Source organism: Peromyscus maniculatus, chromosome X (genome assembly GCF_049852395.1).
Source record: "Peromyscus maniculatus bairdii isolate BWxNUB_F1_BW_parent chromosome X, HU_Pman_BW_mat_3.1, whole genome shotgun sequence".
Lineage (NCBI taxonomy): Eukaryota > Metazoa > Chordata > Mammalia > Rodentia > Cricetidae > Peromyscus > Peromyscus maniculatus.
This window is the reverse complement of record NC_134875.1, coordinates 38004490-38024332: the sequence shown is the minus strand read 5'-3', so window position 1 is coordinate 38024332 and position 19843 is coordinate 38004490. Positions and strand designations below refer to the sequence as shown.

The following is a 19843-nucleotide window of genomic DNA, read 5'->3' as shown; positions in this document are numbered from 1 at the left end:
AAATAACTGACTTGGAGACTTAGTACAAATTATAAGTGCTCAATTGATAGCTAAGGCTTGTTACTACCTCTTACATCTAAATTAACCCATATTTCTTATCTATACTTTGCCATATGGCTCATGGCTTGTTACCTTGTTTTCTACAGGTCCTGTTTTCCTTGGAGGCTGGCGTCCATCTGACTCTGCCCTTCTTCATGCCAGCATTCTCACCTATACTTTTTGCCTGGCTACTGGTCAATCAGTGTTTTATTAAACCAACTTGAGTGACAAATCTTTACAGCATACAAAGGGAGTATGTATGTCCACCTCTTGCTGACTTCATTACTCCTTATATTTGCAATAAAGAGGTGAATTTCCAACATGTGTGTTTTGTCACTAATGTCACAGCACTAAACCTTGAGCCCACAGTTACAACTAGATTGGTTGGCCAGCAAGCCCTCTGGATCTACCTATCTCACAGAACCCAGGTTTAAATGTTTGCCGCTGTGCTTCGGTTTTACATCTATGTTGGGGGTTAAAATTAGATCTTCGTGCTTAATTAGCAGCCATTTTCACTACTGAGCCCTCTCCCAGCACCACTTTTAAAAATTGAGATGGAGGCCTCATGTAGCGCAGGATATACTTAAACTTGATGTGCAACCAAGGATGACCATGAAATTCTGATTCATGTACAATCTACTTCTCAAGTGCTGTGATTACAGACCTTGGCCACTATGTTCAGCTCTTATTATTTCTGCTACTACTTTTCCATGAATGGGGTCTGTATCATTGCATGACAACTTTCTTTCCTTTTCATTAAAACATATTTCATTAAAAAAATTAAAATATAATTACATTGCTTCCCCTTCTCCCCTCCAACCCCTCCCATGTATTCCCCACATCTCACTACCTTCCAAAATTATGGCCTCTTTTTTTTAATAATTTTGTGTACACACACACACACACACACACACACACACACACACACACAATGTATATGATTTCAAGGCTAATGAATTGGTATCGGGTAACCAGTTAGGGAGCTCCTCCGTGGTGAAGACTAATTTTCCTCCTCTCAACATTCCTCAGTCCCCTGTAGCTCTTTGTCTAGGGCTGAGGCCCTGTGAGGTTTCCTCCTTACATCTTAGCAACTGTATTGGTGCTGTCCTTTTTCAGGTCTGCTTGACAATTTTCTTGATGGCTGCATGGTGTCATATGACTAAGAATGTGTCCCACCCATGACAATTAGGAATGAGTATTTACATCTAATTACATGCCATTGACCGTGGAACAGAAACACTGTAACCTGGGCTAAGGAAGACACCACAGGAGGACCGTATGTGACCACCTGTGGAAATCTGTAGCCCTGATTAGGGAGTGACAGGACATCTCAGTACATCTTCTCATTACACAGACAGCAGTCGGGGCCTGAGGCCTCCTCCAGTGTGCAGTCATGGTGTCACTGATGAGTGCAGCCTTGCTGTAGATGTGAGTGGGGTAGAACTGCACGGCCAGTGTCTAAGAGGGAGACGCTTCAGAGAACTCCTTGAAGGATAGCTGTTCAGGATTCCTGAATGGAAGAGATGTTTTATAGCTGCCCCCGTGGCTCTGAGATAGTGTACTGTCGTTATCTGAGTGTCCTGTATACCTTGTGCTTAAATGTCCTCAGCCATGTGTTCTCCCTTCCTTCTTTCCAAATGTGAAGCCTCCCATCATATGGAAGTTGTAGCAGGAGCTGAAGAGAAGCCCACGCTTATCCAACCTGAGTCTAGAGAAGCCGCAGCTGCAGCAGATGGAGAATGAGGAGGGGGAAATATTTGTAAGGCAAGTGGAGGTCCTCTGAACTGTCAGCACCAAGAACACCAGTGACATTTGAATTCTCTATTTAAATGACATTTCTTTGGTAACTTAGACACATACCTGAATCATCTTAGAAGGCACTTGAAGCATATGTTGAGAATTCAGCTCTTTATTGTAAACACAAGGGCTGAGGGGCTAAGGGTGTAATAACAGAATGTTGTTGGCAGCAACACCTAAGACCTATGACAGAATTAGCTGTTGGCCCATGCTGCTTATGGCCACAGAAGTTTCACATAGAAAGGGAGGATAGGGAAAATAATTGGGAGGAGTCTAGTTACCATTTCATTGCCTGTGCACTATGAACTCTGTGGATGGTCTCTTACAAAGTTTCAGTCAGAGTCCAGGGCTGGAATGAAATCCTGAGTATGGGTGAGAGGGATCATCTCTATTGGAAAAAAGCATTGTTTCTTCCTAGGATCTTGCTTTGTCTTTCTTGTAGATATGTGGTCCTCTATGGTTAAGAGTGGGGTGAGGACAGTATGAAAGGTGACAAAAAAGAACATGTGTGTCAGTGTGACCCTACTATGGAACTTGGAAAGTATCTGTAATATACAGAGCTTACTGACTGTGAATTAAAGTGTTACCTCCTGGAAAGAGACCTTGTCACTCTGTTTAAATGACACTTCCTTGATAACTTAGACATGTATCTTAACAACCTCAGAAGACACACAAAACACACATGTTGGAAATTCACCTCTTTATTGCAAATATAAGGACTAATGAAATCAGCAAGTAGTAACAGGGTTTTGGCGGCAGCCAAATCTCATGTGAATCTGGCTCCTGAGCAAGTGTGGCTCTCTAAGGCTCCTCCACAATCTCCAGAGAAAGATGTTCTGGGAAGCAGGAGGAGAACTTCTGATTGCTTATAGCCTCTTATATCTCCTGTATTGTTCTCTCCTCTTAAAAAACCATCTCTACAATGAGTGAGAAAAAGGAACAGGTTCAGTGTAGTAAACTTTTAGGACCACAACTGAAGTACTTAAAAATAAAAACAAACAGCATGAATCTACAGAAATCTACTAATAAAGATATCATCTACTAATAAAAATATCATGTACTAATAAAGACACACGGACTTTGTTCTTTTCTAGTTGTAGTAACCAAATATTTTCCAACTAAATTTAGGTTGTACTCCACACTGTAGCTGAAAATTTTCCTGTGTCCTGGCCTGCTGGCAGCTGGGACAAAATCTCCCCCAAGTAAACATGCAGAGGCTTATATTAATGATAGCTGCATGGCCATCGCTCAAGCTTTTTGCTACCTAGCTCTTATGTCTTAAATTAGCCCATAACTATTAATCTATGTATCACCACATGTTCTATGGCTTTACCTGCATCCCATTACATGTTGCTCCTTGGGCAGCTCGCTGGTGTCTCCCCTGCTCTGCCTTTCTCCTTCCTCCTTTCTAGTTAGAATGTCCTGCCTAACCCTATTCTGCCTCACCATTGGCCAAACATCTTTATTTATCAACCAATCAGAGCAACACATATTCACAGCATACAGAATGACATCACCCATCAATTTTCCTTGGTTATGATAAAAGATGAATTAGATTCGAAACCTTAGACTCACAAATATAGGATAGATAGCATATCTTCTTTAATTTTGCCAAATACAAATAAACTAGATATTAGAACTATAATTCTTGCTTGATAACTGTTTTGTTATATGTAATTTTATTATGTTAAAGCTAAAACCTTCCTTTTGAATACAAAGAAAAGGGGGAAATGATGGGTGATGTAATTCTGTATGCTGTGTATATATGTTGCTCTGAGTGGTTGATAAATAAAGTTGTTTGGCCACTGGTGAGGCAGAATAGGGTTATGTGGGACATTTTAACTAGAGAGGAGGAAGGAGAAAGGCAGAGCATGGGAGACGCTACTAGCCACCACCATAAGCAGCAAGATGTAAAGGTATGGGTAAGTCATGAGCCACGTGGCAAAGTATAGATTTATAGAAATGGGTTAACTTAAGATATAAGAACTAGATAACAAGAAGCCTCGCATGGCCATAGTTTAAAAATAATATTAGCCTGTGTGTGTTTATTTGGGTCTGAGCAGCTGCGGGACCAGTGGGTAAGAGAGATTTGTCCTGACTGCAGGCCAGGCAGGACACAGGAAAACTTTCAGCTATACCACACTTTAAAACTCATACCTGTCACCATTATTAAGGCCAAGAACTGCCAGGCGGTGGTGGCGCACGCCTTTAATCCCAGCACTCAGCAGGCAGAGGCAGGCGGATCTCTGTGAGTTCGAGGCCAGCCTGGTCTCCAAAGTGATTTCCAGGAAAGGCACAAAGCTACACAGAGAAACCCTGTCTCGAAAAACCAAAAAAAAAAAAAAAAAAGCCAAGAACTTGTGGCTAGACAGATCATAGGTCCTAGGGGAGAACATATTACTATTCCACTGCTAAATGGGAATACTATTAAACTGACTCCTAATGGCTTATTGTTCTATCAATATGTTAGTGAATTTCTCAGCCCTCATTAGAGAAACTTCTATATTTGTTAGATGGTGATTAACACAGAGACCTACAACTGGCTAAGGCACAGAAAATAAGAGATTGAAGAATTCTCATCCCCAAATGGAACCTCTTTTTCCCAAAGGCTTGGATATCATTTTGGGAGAGAGGGCAGAAAGAGTGTAAGAGCCAGAGGCTGTGCATGACCACAAGGAAATAATGTTTTCTTGGAACATCAGGATATATATATATATATATATATATATATATATATATATATATATATACATATATATAACTATTTGGGCAGCACAAATTAGTCTGAATGGGTTATAAAAAGTTGGTACACGGGCTGGAGAGATGGCTCAGTGGTTAAGAGCACTGACTGCACTTCCAGAGGTCCTGAGTTCAACTCCCAGCAACCACATGGTGGCTCACAACCATCTGTAATGAGATCTGGTGCCCTCTTCTGGCATGCAGACATATATACAAACAGAACACTGTATACATAATAAATAAATAAATCTTTAAAAAAAAAGTTGGAGCCTGGGCTACCAAGTGAGCTCCAGGAAAGGCGCAAAGCTACACAGAGAAACCCTGTCTCGAAAAACCAAAAAAAAAAAAAAAAAAAAAAAAAAGTTGGTACACAAAGTTGGGTGGATGGGGGGAAGAGTTGGGGGAGAATGAATATGATCAAAACATGTAGGAAATTTTCAAAGAACTAATAAAGAAATTTAAAAAAACCAGTAGGATTAGGTATTCTGACTAGATACTTTCTCCATTCCCATAAGCTAAGTTTGCATTAGTTATATGAGTTCATCCTGTGAATTATTACCAATCCCCCTGTAAGGATAGAATTTATGATTAGTTTTTATTATTAGTGTCATGGATACCCCTAGCTATACTGATTTGAATAATTCATATGTCACAACCACATTATGATTCACCAGAGAAATGCTTTCTACAGAATACTAACCTTGCCTGGGCCAGGGAGTGGTGGCACACAACTTTAATCCCAGCACTCGGGAGAGGCAGAGGCAGATGGATCTCTGTGAGTTCGATGCCAGCCTGGTCTACAGAGTGAGTTCCAGGACAGCGAGGGCTACACAGAGAAACCCTGTCTCAAACACCAAAACCAAAAAATAAAAAAAGAATATTAAGTCTTATAGTCTTACAGTATATGCATATATATCCTACATACCTGTATATAATTAATACAATATCTTATACATTATGTATACATATTTTCTAAGCTAAAATGCATACATTAATAATTTAGCCACAAGACACATGTATGTGTAGTGTATATACACTTAAGTAGTGAAAATAGTTTAGCATATTCTTTGTTCCTCATGTTATGTGTCTTCTGGAAATGAGCCATTCCTGATTGGTAGGGCTTTCTTATTCCATTTTCTACCCACCAGGACCACAAATCTCAAAAGCCATTTTGAGTGGTCTAGAATGATACTTTAGTGGTTAATTATTGCTGGTATTGAAGAGGATTTGAGTTTAGCTCCTAGGACCCATTTGGGCTGCTCATAAATACCTGTAACTCCAGCTCCATGAAATTTACGCCCTCTCCTGGCACGTGCGCACGCACACACACTTTAGAGATAAATCTTTAAAAAGACATTTTGAAACATGGCAAATTAAAAAAAGCAACACAATTTGACCCAGAGAACCAACAAGACCTACAGATAAAGTAAGTTCTAGAATGGCTGTCCTATCAAATGGCTTTTCTGTGCTTACTGACCTGCACTCTGGCTTCAGACACACCCATGCATGCTGCCAGACGTGCTCTGAGGGTAAAAATGGAAGACATTTAGTATTTCAAACTATGGATATGTGGAATTAAATATGAGAAGGACGTTTTATATTTGTTTCAAAATGTTTGTCTCATTCTCTACCTTCTCTGATATTCACTTTGATAATTTTGAGGCTTTCAGAACAAATTATTTTATTACCAAACTACCATTAATAGCTATGCAAACCAAAGCATGTCTCTAATAAGCAATTTGAAAACCACTACTGTAGACAGTAAAAACCTCAAAAGAAGTGCTCGTAACACTAGGTATAGTCATCCAGGAAACTTAACTCAAACAAAGCAACAACAAAAACTAAAACCAACACAAAACAAGGCAAGAACTAGAAAAGAAATGTCGACAGGGAAAAATCTGTGGGAAGCATTTTGTCAGGATAGAAGGAAGCTCAAATAAAGGAGATTAATTAAAGCATCCAAGAAGTTTTAATATTCAAACAATACATATCAGAAAAATGAAATACCACACTTATTTTTTCATTTGTTTGCTTAGTGTGTGCATGTGTGGATGTCAGAGGACAGTGTACAGGAGTCCTCTTCTTCCATGTGTGTCCTCAGAATGGAACTCAGATTCTCACGCTTGGTGGCAAATGCCTTTACCTGCTGAGCCATTTTGCCAGTCCAGGTAAAGAAATATTATAATCACACCAGACAGAAGATGAATGTTATAAAATCTCACAACACTAGCCACACAGACCTGAATTCCAAGCATGATTGGAAGCCGAGGCAAGAGGCTTCCTGCAAGTTCCAGGGCAGTCTTGCTACGGAGCGAGGTCCTGTATCAGAAAGCCAGAAGAGAAGGTCACCCCCCACCACACACACATATGCCTTTGCCGCTGTCAGAAAAGAAGTATGGTGGAATATACCTTCAATCCCAAATGGCTTAATGGAGTCAGGGCCGGCCTGGAACTCATTTTAGAACTGAGATAACTTTGAACTTCTGATCTACCCATCTCCAATTCCCAAGTAATGAGATTACAGACTTGTACCACCCTACTCAGCCTGGTTTGTTTTAGTTTTTTTTTTTTTTGTAATGTTTTAAATATAGCCTCCCACTCGGTAGCTGAGGCTGGCCTGGCACTCACAGTGGCACTCACCACTGTAGCAAGACGGCTCAGAGGTAAAGGTGCTTGCCTGCATTCCTGAGTTCAATACTGGGGACATAAAATGTTGGAAGAAGAGAAACAACTCTCAGAAGTTGTCATCTGTCCTCCACATGCGCAATGTTGTGAACATGCACACACAAACGCAACACACACATACACACACACAAAATGAGGGCTTAAATAAAAGAAAATAAAGAATTACATTTAAAAATATAGTAATAAAAAAGGACAAGAAGAGAACCTGGAGGTGCCGAAAGTTCTTCCTGTACTACTTCATTCCCCCACGAAACAGAAGACCAAGCTAGGCAATGTACTCACGCTTCTGCGGAGCTGATGTATTGAGTGCGCTGGAAAATGCTCTCTAGCTCTTGGAGCTGCACCAGGGTGAATCTGTGGTGGTGACGGGGGCGGTATCCAGGAACCAGCATTCTCACGGGATGAACACAGGACCACTGCATTGGCACGGGCGGCACACCCTCGTTGTCTCCCATGCCCTCGTGAACCAGATCCTGGGGTCGCTGCTCATTCTCCCGGGCGCCGCCACTGGCGCCCTCTTGGTTCCCGCCATCCTCGAGGCCTGCAGCATCAGCAGCCGAGGGGCCTTCTCCACTTAATTCTCCTGCTCCTTCCCCTTCCGCTGCTGCGGCTTCCCGCCCAGGCTGGCCTTGTCCACTCGCTTCCTCATTTCTCCCCTCTCCAGCCGGCAAGACCATGGGTGCCTTCGCATCTAGAAGTGGGAAACAGAAAGATTGGGTGACGGGGCCCAGGGTGGTGCGAAGTCGCTATGGCGCCAGGGAAGGCGAAGCCGGCAGTGGGCAGTGCCCGTCCGTCCGTCCACCTCTGAGGGACACCAGTGCCCTCACGGACGTCACCAACCCACCACTCCCAGAAGGCACTGACCACTCCAGTTTTCCTCGTCCTCGTCAGGTCCCACGTGAAGCAGGTAATCGACATTTTGACGCTTCATGTTCTGAACACTGTCGAAGCCGCTTGCGGCTCGCCGTCCTTAGTGCCGCTGAAGAGTCTGAGGTGGAGCCCTCTACCGTTCCGGAAGTAAGGCCTCTCAACGAGTAAGGCCTAGCTTCCGGTACCCGGGCCCCATGGTTTATATTAGCATGTATCCAATACTGGGCGTGCTGTCCTGGCTTCTGGATAACCTCCTGTTTCTATGGACTGAGCCTCTGAGGTGCAAAATTGAGGGCAGTTTGGAGCTTCAGTGAGCTGGATATGTTTACAGGGAAGGAATGGCACGTGGGCAAGTGGAGTATAGAAGGGCCCTTCCGAGTTGTAACTTTATGCATCTTTTTGCCTTGGTGAATTATCTTCCTAGGAAACCGGTGATGGTCAACTACAGGAACTGATTTGCTGGGAGTAAGAAAAGATCCCCCAGTAGCTGTGGAGGCCTTATAGAAATGTGTGGACCACATCTCTTGGTCTAGAACTCCACATTAGGTCCCTGGTACTTGGCAGAGAATGGTTATTAAGCTAATGTGTTTATCTGGGAGGTTCTTCTTTAGGCTTTCACAGAAAGTGAAGTTAGAGGCTGTCATGCTTCCATGCTCTGCCTTTCCAGGAGCTTGGGCAGGTGGAAAGGTCTGCTGGTCCTTCAGCAGGCAGATCAGAGGGCTCATCTTCACCAGGGATACTGGGGAGGAGTTTAGTAGTACTGTTCAGCCTTCATGAGTGCTGGCAAAAGCTGTGAGAATTGTCATACCTGTGCTCAGGTTCCTCACCTTTCTCTTGTTACCCCCCCCCCCCACACACACTTCTAGTGTCTTCTCTGAATGGTCAAAGTGTCAAGAGCAGGCCTTTACACCCTGGTCTCCATCCCAGAACTGTCAGTCAAGCAGCCCCTTCGCTGGCATGTGGTCAGACTGGTTCCAAGGCAGCCAACTATTCCCAACATGTTCTGGTCACTCTTAGAATAAAAGGGGCCCTGGAGTACTAGCATGTGTCCAGGAAGTTCCTGTTTTGGGGTGGAAATATTCTGCAGTCCTGGTGCTGGATTTCTTCTCCAAGAAAAGATTTACCTCACAGTTCTGGTAACCATTTCACCACTAAAGCTGCACATGTATGTTTCCTGTTCTTTGTCTTTGCTGTATAACCACCTAAGCTGTACTGTTTAACTGAAGCAATGATTTTATACAAAAATGGTGTCAATTTAAATAGGATTTTGATGATTGAGGATCTTTAATAAATACAGTAAGGGATTATGATAGAGCTTAGCTTAGTGGGAAAATTAATATAGGTAAAAGCAAGATGTGGTGTTGCCTCCACCCCTGATAAAGCAGGGGCTGCAGAGGATAGGGAATTAGAACAAGGAAATGTCACACAGCTAGTTTCTCTTGTGGAGCCATATAGACCCTGCCTTCGGTTAATGATTAATGAAAACAATTGAGTCCCAGAAGCCCAGATAGCTCAAGTTCTTTTTATCTTAATGTTGGGAGGTATGTTCAGAGGTTTCAGTGTGCACCATAGCTAAAACAAAGCTTTAAACATGACTTAAGATGATTTTGAAAGAAAATCTTGGAAAACAATTTAAAGTTATGAAGGCATATTATTATTGTTCCATATATGTACATATATGTATATAAATAACCTACTGAACCCAATTAGTATTGCCTTTATTAACTTTTTTTTTTTTTTTGGTTTTTCGAGATAGGGTTTCTCTGTGTAGCTTTGCGCCTTTCCTGGAACTCACTTGGTAGCCCAGGCTGGCCTCGAACTCACAGAGATCTGCCTGCCTCTGCCTCCCAAGTGCTGGGATTAAAGGCGTGCGCCACCACCGCCCGGCAGGCATACTTTTAATAGCTGAGTGAAGGATTTGTTGAGGTCAGGGGGCAGGAACAATAGTAGCCTGGCTACTGCTGGCTTGTGTGCTTTTCTTGCTAGGATGGGTTGGTGATGAAAGATGATGATTAATTCCTTGTACCCATTTCTGTCCTCAGCTTCCTGATATATATAAAAAAAACTGTTGATGACTAGGTTTGCACTCTAAGAATTTAAAATCAAGCTGACTGATTGTTTTTCATATATAAAATTTAGGCTTGGTCTTCTTTTAAGATTCCTTATAAGATTACCTTTTGAGATAAGTAATAAAATGGTTGATCCTTTCTTTGTAACCACAAAATGCAGCCTGCCAGAAAAAGACCTGGCTGAGAAAAATAACTTGCTTGCTTGCTTACACTGTTAATGTATAACAAGTTGCTTGGACATGAATGTATGTGGGTTCTTGGGATAATTTGTTTTACATCTATAGTATGTAGGATGTTCAATTATGTAAGGGAAATGAGAAGTATGTTTTTTACCTTTATTCATTATAATCATTCACTTGAAAAAATAGAATGTAGCCACTTTGTGATTTTATATTGCCTGAAAGATTTTGTTGGGGTATAAAAGCTATAAAGGAAAAATAAAGAGAAGAGAGAACAGAGTCAAAAGATGATAGAAAGATCCTAACTGTGTGTGTGTGTGTGTGTGTGTGTGTGTGTGTCTACTTGTATGTATGTGTGTGTGTCTCTCTTTTTTGCCAGCCCCAGAGAGTTAAGTTTATCCCCCTTGCCAATCCTAGGGAATTAATTTTACTCCTTCAGATAGAAAAGTCAAGTTGAATGATTAATTTGCCAACTCCATGGATCTCCTACAATCCCTGAGCTGCTAGAGACTGGTTCTCATGGCAGCATTAGGAAAAAGACTTCCAGCTTCCATTCAGTGTCCCTCTGCACCATTGGAAACCCTAGAAAATGACAAGACAGTTGCGTGGTTGCCACCCAGAGCCAGAAGAATGGACACAATAATGTAGCACACTGGGTGCTCCTTGAAATTTTAAGTGGTTCCTAAATTTAATCAGGAACTGTTTAAGAAATTACATGGCCTCAGAGAGTTAAGGGAGAGGAGGGAACTGGTTATACAGGCTGCAGAGTCCAGGCTCAGCCTGCTTGGTCCTGCCACTCCCAGATGTTGCTGCAGAAAACCCTATAGGGATCCTGCTGTGGGTACTGAGAAGAAGCTGGAAGAAATGCTTCCCTTGTGCTGCGCCAAGTCTAGGGAACCAGACCAATACATTCCCACCTGTTCTATTTGCAGCATCCCAAACCTTTAGTATTTCCCCTCTAGAAGCAGCTAAAGATAAGGACTGTGCAGTTCAGAAATTATTGTTTCTGAAACTCAAGAACTGTGTAATTTAGAAATACACTTTTTAAAGTGTCAGTCAGCTCCTCTCCTAGCAGTAGAAGCCAAAAGAAAGAAGCCTCCTACTGGTCTGGGTGAGTCAATTCTTCTGTTCCCTTTGAAGCAGCAGGACCTCTGGCAGAGTGGCTGCTAATGCCCTGTAGTCTCCACAGAAGTGGAGGACAGTAAGCAATTCTGGGAGCTGCCTAAATGAATGCACTTTGTTGTTTCCTGAGAATCCTGCGAGTACCCTCTTGGAAAGTTTCTCCGAGACAACGGTGGGTATGAAATCCCAGGTATGGCCAGAACCAGCTCTGTCTGGATAAACACTGTATCCCTAGAGATTTTCAATGACATCTGTTGTGCAACATGGTCAGGGTGAGGATGAAAACACTATGATGGAGGACAGGTGAATTTATGGGCCAACGTAAACACCACTTGACAAACTCCCATGACACAAAAGGCTACTGATGCTCACTCAGTGATGTCCCCCCCACAGAAGGAGACCTTGTCATTTTCTTTAAATGGCATTTCCTTGATAACTGTCATACATACCATACTAATGCAGAAGACACATGAAGAAAGACTATTTATTTCAAATACAGGACTTTAGGGAAGAAAGATGTATCAACATGTGGGCGAACGACAAAAATGTATCTACAAGTGGATCCTGGTCAAGGCAGGCACAGTGGGGCTCCTGCACAATCTTTAGATTGAGGTGGAGCGTGTCCCAGGAGGAGCACTGCTAAGTCCTGGCAGATTCTTCCCTCACCAGATCTGTTCTCTCCTCTTCCTGAACCATTTCTGCAATGAGAGGGAAGAGGGATTTGTTCAGTAGGGTAATCAGGATATAATCAGAAAAGACATCCTGTGACATTAGCTGCTCTCTATAATTTAGATTGCACAGAAGAACCTGCTGTCTCCCTGCTCTAATGCTGTGTGAGGCTGAGGGGCTGGGACAGAGTCCACTGCTTGCCTAGAATGTGGGAGGAACTGGTTTCCACCCCAGTACTGCAGAACAGTCCCTGGACAAATGTCCAAACATTGCATGCCCTGCCCCCTCCCTACAGTAATTCACTCTTGGAGAAGTCAGCAGGATTTTCAGGCAGATGCACCAGCGTGCTTCGGATAATTACAAAGCTGGGTGTCCTTATATGTGTGGACTCACCAGATGCTTCAAAACAACAGAGGGACCGGGCATTTGGACTCTACGCTTTCCCATTCTTATCACACTCTCTTTAACCAAGTTTACATCAGCATTATCAGTGCCGGGTTCTGCCTGTCCACTATCCACACACCCAAATTGTCCTGTAAGGATAGAATCCATGCTTACTTTTCAGTATTTCAAACACTTTAGCATCATGGAACCCCTAGGTACACTAATTTGAATCCTTTATATGTCATAACCCCAGGACTACTCCACAGAGAAGCCCTACCCGAAGGATACCAGATTAAAGGACTTGAATGTATGTGTACATATACATATATATGTATATACGTATATATTATTAATACTGAAAGTAAAAAAGACATAATAAAAAAGCAGGAACATGACTTTCACCAAGGTATGGTGGAGGAAAGAGTCTGTAATAGATTTATGGGAGAGCACAGCCAGAGGCAGGGACATCTGGGAGAGTCCAGAGTGGATGAGACCAGACAGCCATGTAAGGAGAGGAGGAGGGAGGGGGGATACAGGGTCAAAGGGAGCCAGGAGTAGAGAGACCCAGATGGCTGTAGCAGGCCAGGGCGAGGAAATGTGAGTAGCTGAGGTAGATAATATGTCTTAGTGACAAGAATTTCCATCCAGGGCATCCCAAGTGGAATGGGAAACTTGTCAGAGAGAAAACTGTTCCAAATCACAGAGGAAAGGGGTCCCTTGTCCTTGTGATTGGAGCAGAGTGGGGGTGAGAGGAACTTCCTGGCACACAGGTGTGGCTTTTGTGGTAACAGTAAACAAAGCAGGCAGCTTGAGGTGACACTTATTCAGTAGATAAGGACAGAGGAGAGAGCAGGAGAAAAGGGAGATGTCCATGTGGGTGTAGCAGGCCAGAGGAGCAGCAGGCTGAGGGTCAGAGGAACATGTCTAGAGTGTGGAGGTGCCCACATGGAGGGCTTAGCAGGCCGAAGAGCAGAGAGATGGGAGCAGTAGGTAGAAAGCAGATAGAGGGAGGCAGCAGCTGAGGAATAAGACTCAAGAGTTTGGAATCAAGTGTTGTGGGTGGCAGAAGCCGGCAGAAACAAATGATCCCCACATACCTTAGGAGAGTCAGGTTAGCTGCTAGTCTAGGAATGGCCGAGTTCCCCAGAAGGGAGCCCATTTATGCCATTCCCGGGTTTCAGCACCAGATAACTGAAAAAATAAATAAATAAAAAAGGAAAGGAACATGACTGGTTCAGGGTTTCATCACCAGAAGAATGAAAATAGAAATAAGGAGGAAAGGAACATGTCCCATCCTGGGTTTCAGCAACAGAAGAATGAAAAAAGAAATAAGGAGGAAAGCGACATGATTGGTCGAAAGTATGATGCAGAAGGTTTCTTATAGATGTATGGGAGAGCATAGGTATGATGGAGAAAGTTTCTTATTGATATGTGGGAGAGCATAGACAGAGGCAGGGACATCTTTCTTTGGGTAGGGCACAGAAATTTTCAGAAAATGCCAAGAACAGTGATTAAGAGAACTGTGCCCATGTGTTAATAGTAAACACAAAGGCAAAATATACACGATGTACAAATGTATCAACATTTTAAACAAAGGCAGAGTGGTACCCTGTATTACTCCAACCATAATTCAGGCTTCCTAGGCCTGGTGTAACAGGACCTTACTTAGATCAACAGGCACTGGACAAACATTTCTACTTGTTTCACCTAAATAGTACATGAGAGGAGCTCCACTCCTGTGTGGAACCCTGGGACAGCAAGGCAGGGGTCTTGCAGGCTGGAATGTGTGGGTGGCTTTAGTTCTGGAGGGCAAAATGGAGGCAGACAAAATGGCCAGCAGATGAACATGCCTGCCTGCCAACCTGAGGAGATGATTTTGAGCCCAGGACCCACATCCTGCAAGGAGAGAACCAAGTCCTTCCAGCTGTCCTCTGAACTACCAATGTGAGACACAGCTCTTCTCTTCCCCACACACACTCATTCCAAGACAAAATAAAACTTCAAAATGTGATCTGAACATTTCAGTGAATGAAGACAGGAAGGACAGCTACCAGGATCCAGAGGCCTCTCTGTACCAGCTTGTTCCCTATGAAAGGACTTGAAGCCACACAAGGTGCTTACCCTTCTTCAGCATTTAGTCATTTCTCTGGAAAAACCGTTCTGGCTCCTGCAGGTGCATCCTCATAAACCTGTCACGGAGACGGCGGCGGGACAGCAGCGCTGGCAGAGGCTGTACATTGGGCGCCGTATCTGGCATAGTCTGTACACGTGGCATCCTAACCGACACAGGCCGCACACGGCGCATCGTTGCTGGCATACGCTGCACACGGGGCACTGTTGCTGGCACAGGCGGCACACAGGGCACAGGCGGCACAGGTGAAACATGGGTCATTGTAGCTGGCATTGGCTGGACACAAGGTACCATAAATGGCACATGTTGCACATTGGGCACCATCCCTGGCATAGACTGAACACTGGGTACTATAATTGGTGTGGGCTGTACACAGTCCACTCTGACTGGCATAGGCTGTGCAATAGGAACTGGCATATGTGGTGTGCTAGTTACCTTAACTGGTATAGGCTGTACATGGGGCACAGTGATTGGCACAGGCTGTACATGGGGCACATTAACAGGCACAGGCCCTCTCCTGGGCACATTGATTGGCATATGCTGGACACGGGGCACATTAACAGGCATAGGCTGTCTCCTGGGCATAGTGATTGGCACAGGCTGTACATGGGGCACATTAACAGGCATAGGCTGGACATGGGGCACAGTGATTGGCATAGGCTGTACATGGGGCACAGTGATTGGCACAGGCTGTACATGGGGCACATTAACAGGCACAGGCCCTCTCCTGGGCACATTGATTGGCATAGGCTGGACATGGGGTACATTAACAGGCACAGACCGTCTCCTGGGCACAGTGATTGGCATAGGCTGGACATAGGGCACATTAATGGGCATAGACCGTCTCCTGGGCATAGTGATTGGCATAGGCTGTACGTGGGGCACATTAACAGGCACAGGCTGTCTCCTGGACATAGTGATTGGCATAGGCTGTACATGGGGTACATTAACAGGCACAGGCTGTCTCCTGGGCACAGTGATTGGCACAGGCTGTACGTGGGGCACATTAACAGGCATAGGCTGTCTCCTGGGCACGGTGATTGGCATAGGCTGGACATGGGGCCCAGTGATTGGCATAGGCTGTACATGGAGCACATTAACAGGCACAGACCGTCTCCTGGGCCCAGTGATTGGCATATGCTGAACACAGGGCACATTAATGGGCACAGGCCGTCTCCTGGGCACAGTGATTGGCACAGGATGTACACAGGGCACATTAACAGGCGCAGACCGTCTCCTGGGCCCAGTGATTGGCATAGGCTGGACACGGGGCACATTAATGGGCATAGGCCCTCTCCTGGGCCCAGTGATTGGCATAGGCACATTAATGGGCACAGGCCGTCTCCTGGGCATAGTGATTGGCATAGGCTGTACATTGGGCATAGTGATTGGCATATGCTGTACATGGGGTACATTAACAGGCACAGGCTGTACCTGGGGCAGAGTAACAGGCACAGGCTGTACCTGGGGCACAGTAACAGACACAGGCTGTACATGGGGTACATTAACAGGCACAGGCTGTACACGGGGTACATTAACAGGCACAGGCTGTACATGGGGTACATTAACAGGCACAGGCTGTCTCCTGGGCACAGCGATTGGCATAGGCTGCATACCAGGCAGTGTTACTGACATAGGCCATACAGGCACCATTACTAACATAGACTGTACATGGGGCACCATATGTGGCACATGCTCTAATCCGGGCAGAAGCCCTGACATAAGCTGTACATTGGGCACTGTAACTATCACAGGCTGCATATTGGGCACCATAACTGGCATAGGCTGTGCACTGGGAAAGGTGCCTGACACAGGCTGTACATGGGGCACATTAATGGGCACAGACCCTCTCCTGGGTCCAGTGATTGGCATATGCTGGACACGGGGCACATTAATGGGCACAGACCGTCTCCTGGGCACAGTGATTGGCATATGCTGGACACGGGGCACATTAATGGGCACAGACCGTCTCCTGGGCACAGTGATTGGCACAGGCTGCATATTGGGCACCATAACTGGCATAGGCTGTGCACAGGGAAAGGTGCCTGACACAGGGTGTACATGGGGCGCCCTAACTGACACAGGTTGTACACTATGCACATTAATTAGCACAGGCTGTACACAGGGCAACATAGGTGGCATAGGCTGTACCCGGGGAGCTGTAACTGATACAGGCTGTACACGACATACTGTACGTGGCACAGGCTGGGCATGGGTCACCAGTGCTGGCACAGACTGCACACCCTCGGTGCCCCCCATGCCCTCGTGAACCGGCTCCTGAGGTCGCTGCTCATTCTCCCGGGCGCCGCCACTGGCGCCCTCTTGGTTCCCGCCATCCTCGAGGCCTGCAGCATCAGCAGCCGAGGGGCCTTCTCCACTTAATTCTCCTGCTCCTTCCCCTTCCGCTGCTGCGGCTTCCCGCCCAGGCTGGCCTTGTCCACTCGCTTCCTCATTTCTCCCCTCTCCAGCCGGCAAGACCATGGGTGCCCTCGCATCTGAAAGTGGGAAACAGAAAGATTGGGTGACGGGGCCCAGGGTGGTGCGAAGTCGCTATGGCGCCAGGGAAGGCGAAGCCGGCAGTGCCCGTCCGTCCGTCCACCTCTGAGGGATACCAGTGCCCTCACGGACGTCACCAACCCACCACTCCCAGAAGGCACTGACCGTTCCGTTTTTCCTCCTCAGGTTCCTCGTGAGGCAAGGAGTCGGTGTTTTGAAGCTCCATGACGTGAAAGCGATCGAAATCGCTCACGGTTTCCCTCGAGTTTCTTCAGGCTCTGAGGCGGAGCCCCGTACAGTTCCGGGAGCAGAGCATCTCAACCAACCAGGGCTGTCTTCCGGTCCGCCACCCTGGTACAGCGTGTTAACATGTATCCAGTCATGGGCGTGCTACCCTTGCTTCCGGTTGACTCCAGGTGCTATGGGCTGAGCCCCCGAGAAGCGAACTGGCGACACTTTGGAGCTGCAATGAGCAGGCCGGTTGCTGGGAAGACATGGCTCCTAGCCAAGCAGGCTGTAGAAGGGGCCTTCCAAGTTGTGTCTGAGTCACCTGGCCTTGGTGAATTTTCTTCCTAGGGAACGGATGGGGGTCAACAACGGGAACCGATTTGCAGCGAGTAAGAAAAAAAAAAGCAATAGTTCTTGAGGCCTTGTGGAAATGTGACCATATCTCTTGGTCTAGTACTCCACATTGGGTCCCTGGTAATTGGCTTATCTATTTTAGAAGGGTTATTTATTTTTTATTTTATAATTTAATTTAATTTTACATATCAGCCACGGATTCCCCTGTCCTCACTCCTCCCGCCCCCCCAGCCCTCTCCCCAGCCCACCCCCAATTCCCACCTTCTCCAAGGCAAGGACTCTCCTGGGCATTCAGCTCAGTTTGCTAGATTCAGTCGAGGCAGGTCCAGTCCCCTCCTCCCTTCACCCAGGCTGAGCAAAGTGTCCCTGCATAGGCCCTAGGTTCCAGAAGGCCAGCTCATGCACTAAGGACAGGTCCCGGTCCCACTGCCTGGGACCCTCCCAATCAGTTCAAGCTAAACAACTGTCTCACTTATCCAGAGGGCCTGATCCAGTTGGGGGCTCCTCAGCTATTGGTTCATAGTTCATGTGTTTCCACTAGTTTGACCATTTATCCCTGTGCTTTTTCCAATCTTGGTCTCAACAATTCTCTCTCATACAATCCCTCCTCTTTCTTGCCGACTGGACTCCTGGAGCTCCACCTGGGGCATGGCACCCGCTACTATCAGACATTGGATGAGAGTTCTACCACGACAGTTAGGGTGTTTGGCCATCCGATCACCAGAGTACGTCAGTTCGAGCTTTCTCTCGACCATTGCCAGTAGTCTATTGTGGAAGTATCTTTGTGGATTTCTGGGGACCTCTCTAGCACTTTGCTTTTTCCTATTTCCATGGGGTCTTCATTTATCATGGTCTCTCTTTCCTTGTTCTCCCTCTCCGTTCTTGATCCAGCTGGGATCTCCTGCTCCACTAAGCCAGAGAAGGGTTATTAAGCAAATGTGTTTATCTGGGAGGTTCTTTTTTAGGATTTCACACAAAGTGAAGTTAGAGCCTGTCATGCTTCCATGCTCTGCCTTTCCAGGAGCTTGGTCAGGGTTGCAGGGCCTGCTGGTCCTTCAGCAGGCAGATCAGAGGGCTCATCTTCACCAGGGCTACTGGGGAGGAGATTAGTAGTACTGTTCAGCCTTCATGAGTGCTGGCAAAAGCTGTGAGAATTGTCATACCTGTGCTCAGGTTCCTCACCTTTCTCTTGTACACACTCCCCCCCCCACTTCTAGTGTCTTCTCTGAATGGTCAAAGTGTCAAGAGCAGGCCTTTACACCCTGGTCTCCATCCCAGAACTGTCAGTCAAACAGCCCCTTCGCTGGCATGTGGTCAGACTGGTTCCAAGGCAGCCAACTATTCCCAACATGTTCTGGTCACTCTTAGAATAAAAGGGGCCCTGGAGTACTAGCATGTGTCCAGGAAGTTCCTGTTTTGGGGTGGAAATATTCTGCAGTCCTGGTGCTGGATTTCTTCTCCCAGAAAAGACCTACTTCACAGTTCTAATAACCACCTCACCACTGTCTGTATTTGCATGTTTCCTGTTCTTTATCTTTGCTGTATATAATCTGAATCTGCTGTTGGTGAAGTGTCCAGGGCCCTTAGAATTATTTTTTTCTGTTTCTGGCTGCGATTATAAAGACACTCATTTCTGGGATGAGGTCGTAGCTCATTGTACCAAGTCTTTGTGTAGCACCCATAAAAACCTGGATTAGAGCCCCCAAAATTCTATAAAGTGGCAGGGTGTCCCAGTCTGAAATAATTGTGACACAGGAAGATCATAACTTCAAAGTAATTCTTGGTTTGAGAGTGAGTTTTAGCTCTGCCTGGGGCATTTTGTCTCAAAAAATAAATATATAAAAGAAAGAAAGGAAGGAACGAAATATATACATATATCTATATCTATATATCTCCATTTCATATTTCATCTTATCAGTTTCATCTCTCACTCCTCATTTTCCTGTGGAGCAGTGAGCAATGGGCCCGAATTTGGTTTTTAAAATTTACTCATGTTTGTTTAAAAAAACCTGTGTGAATGTACAGTTTTGTCCTAAAAGCCTCCTTGGGATCCAGGTGTTTGCATCCCATCTCTAATTGCC

General features: G+C 45.4%; 2 protein-coding genes across 2 annotated transcripts; both read right to left on the bottom strand.

The window, feature by feature from the left end:
• Positions 1-2536: 2536 nt before the first annotated feature.
• Positions 2537-8228, bottom strand: LOC121820829 (uncharacterized). Its single transcript, XM_042269083.2, has 4 exons — positions 8125-8228; positions 7543-7951; positions 6053-6098; positions 2537-2753 (listed from the first exon to the last, which is right to left on the bottom strand). The coding sequence occupies exons 1-4, from the start codon at positions 8189-8191 to the stop codon at positions 2703-2705; spliced, it is 573 nt and encodes a 190-aa protein (XP_042125017.2). The 5' UTR covers positions 8192-8228; the 3' UTR covers positions 2537-2702.
• A 3743-nt stretch (positions 8229-11971) lies between these two features.
• LOC102926685 (uncharacterized) lies at positions 11972-17538 on the bottom strand. Its single transcript, XM_042269082.2, has 3 exons — positions 17346-17538; positions 14675-17179; positions 11972-12198 (listed from the first exon to the last, which is right to left on the bottom strand). The coding sequence occupies exons 1-2, from the start codon at positions 17404-17406 to the stop codon at positions 14688-14690; spliced, it is 2553 nt and encodes an 850-aa protein (XP_042125016.2). The 5' UTR covers positions 17407-17538; the 3' UTR covers positions 11972-12198; positions 14675-14687.
• Positions 17539-19843: the final 2305 nt, after the last annotated feature.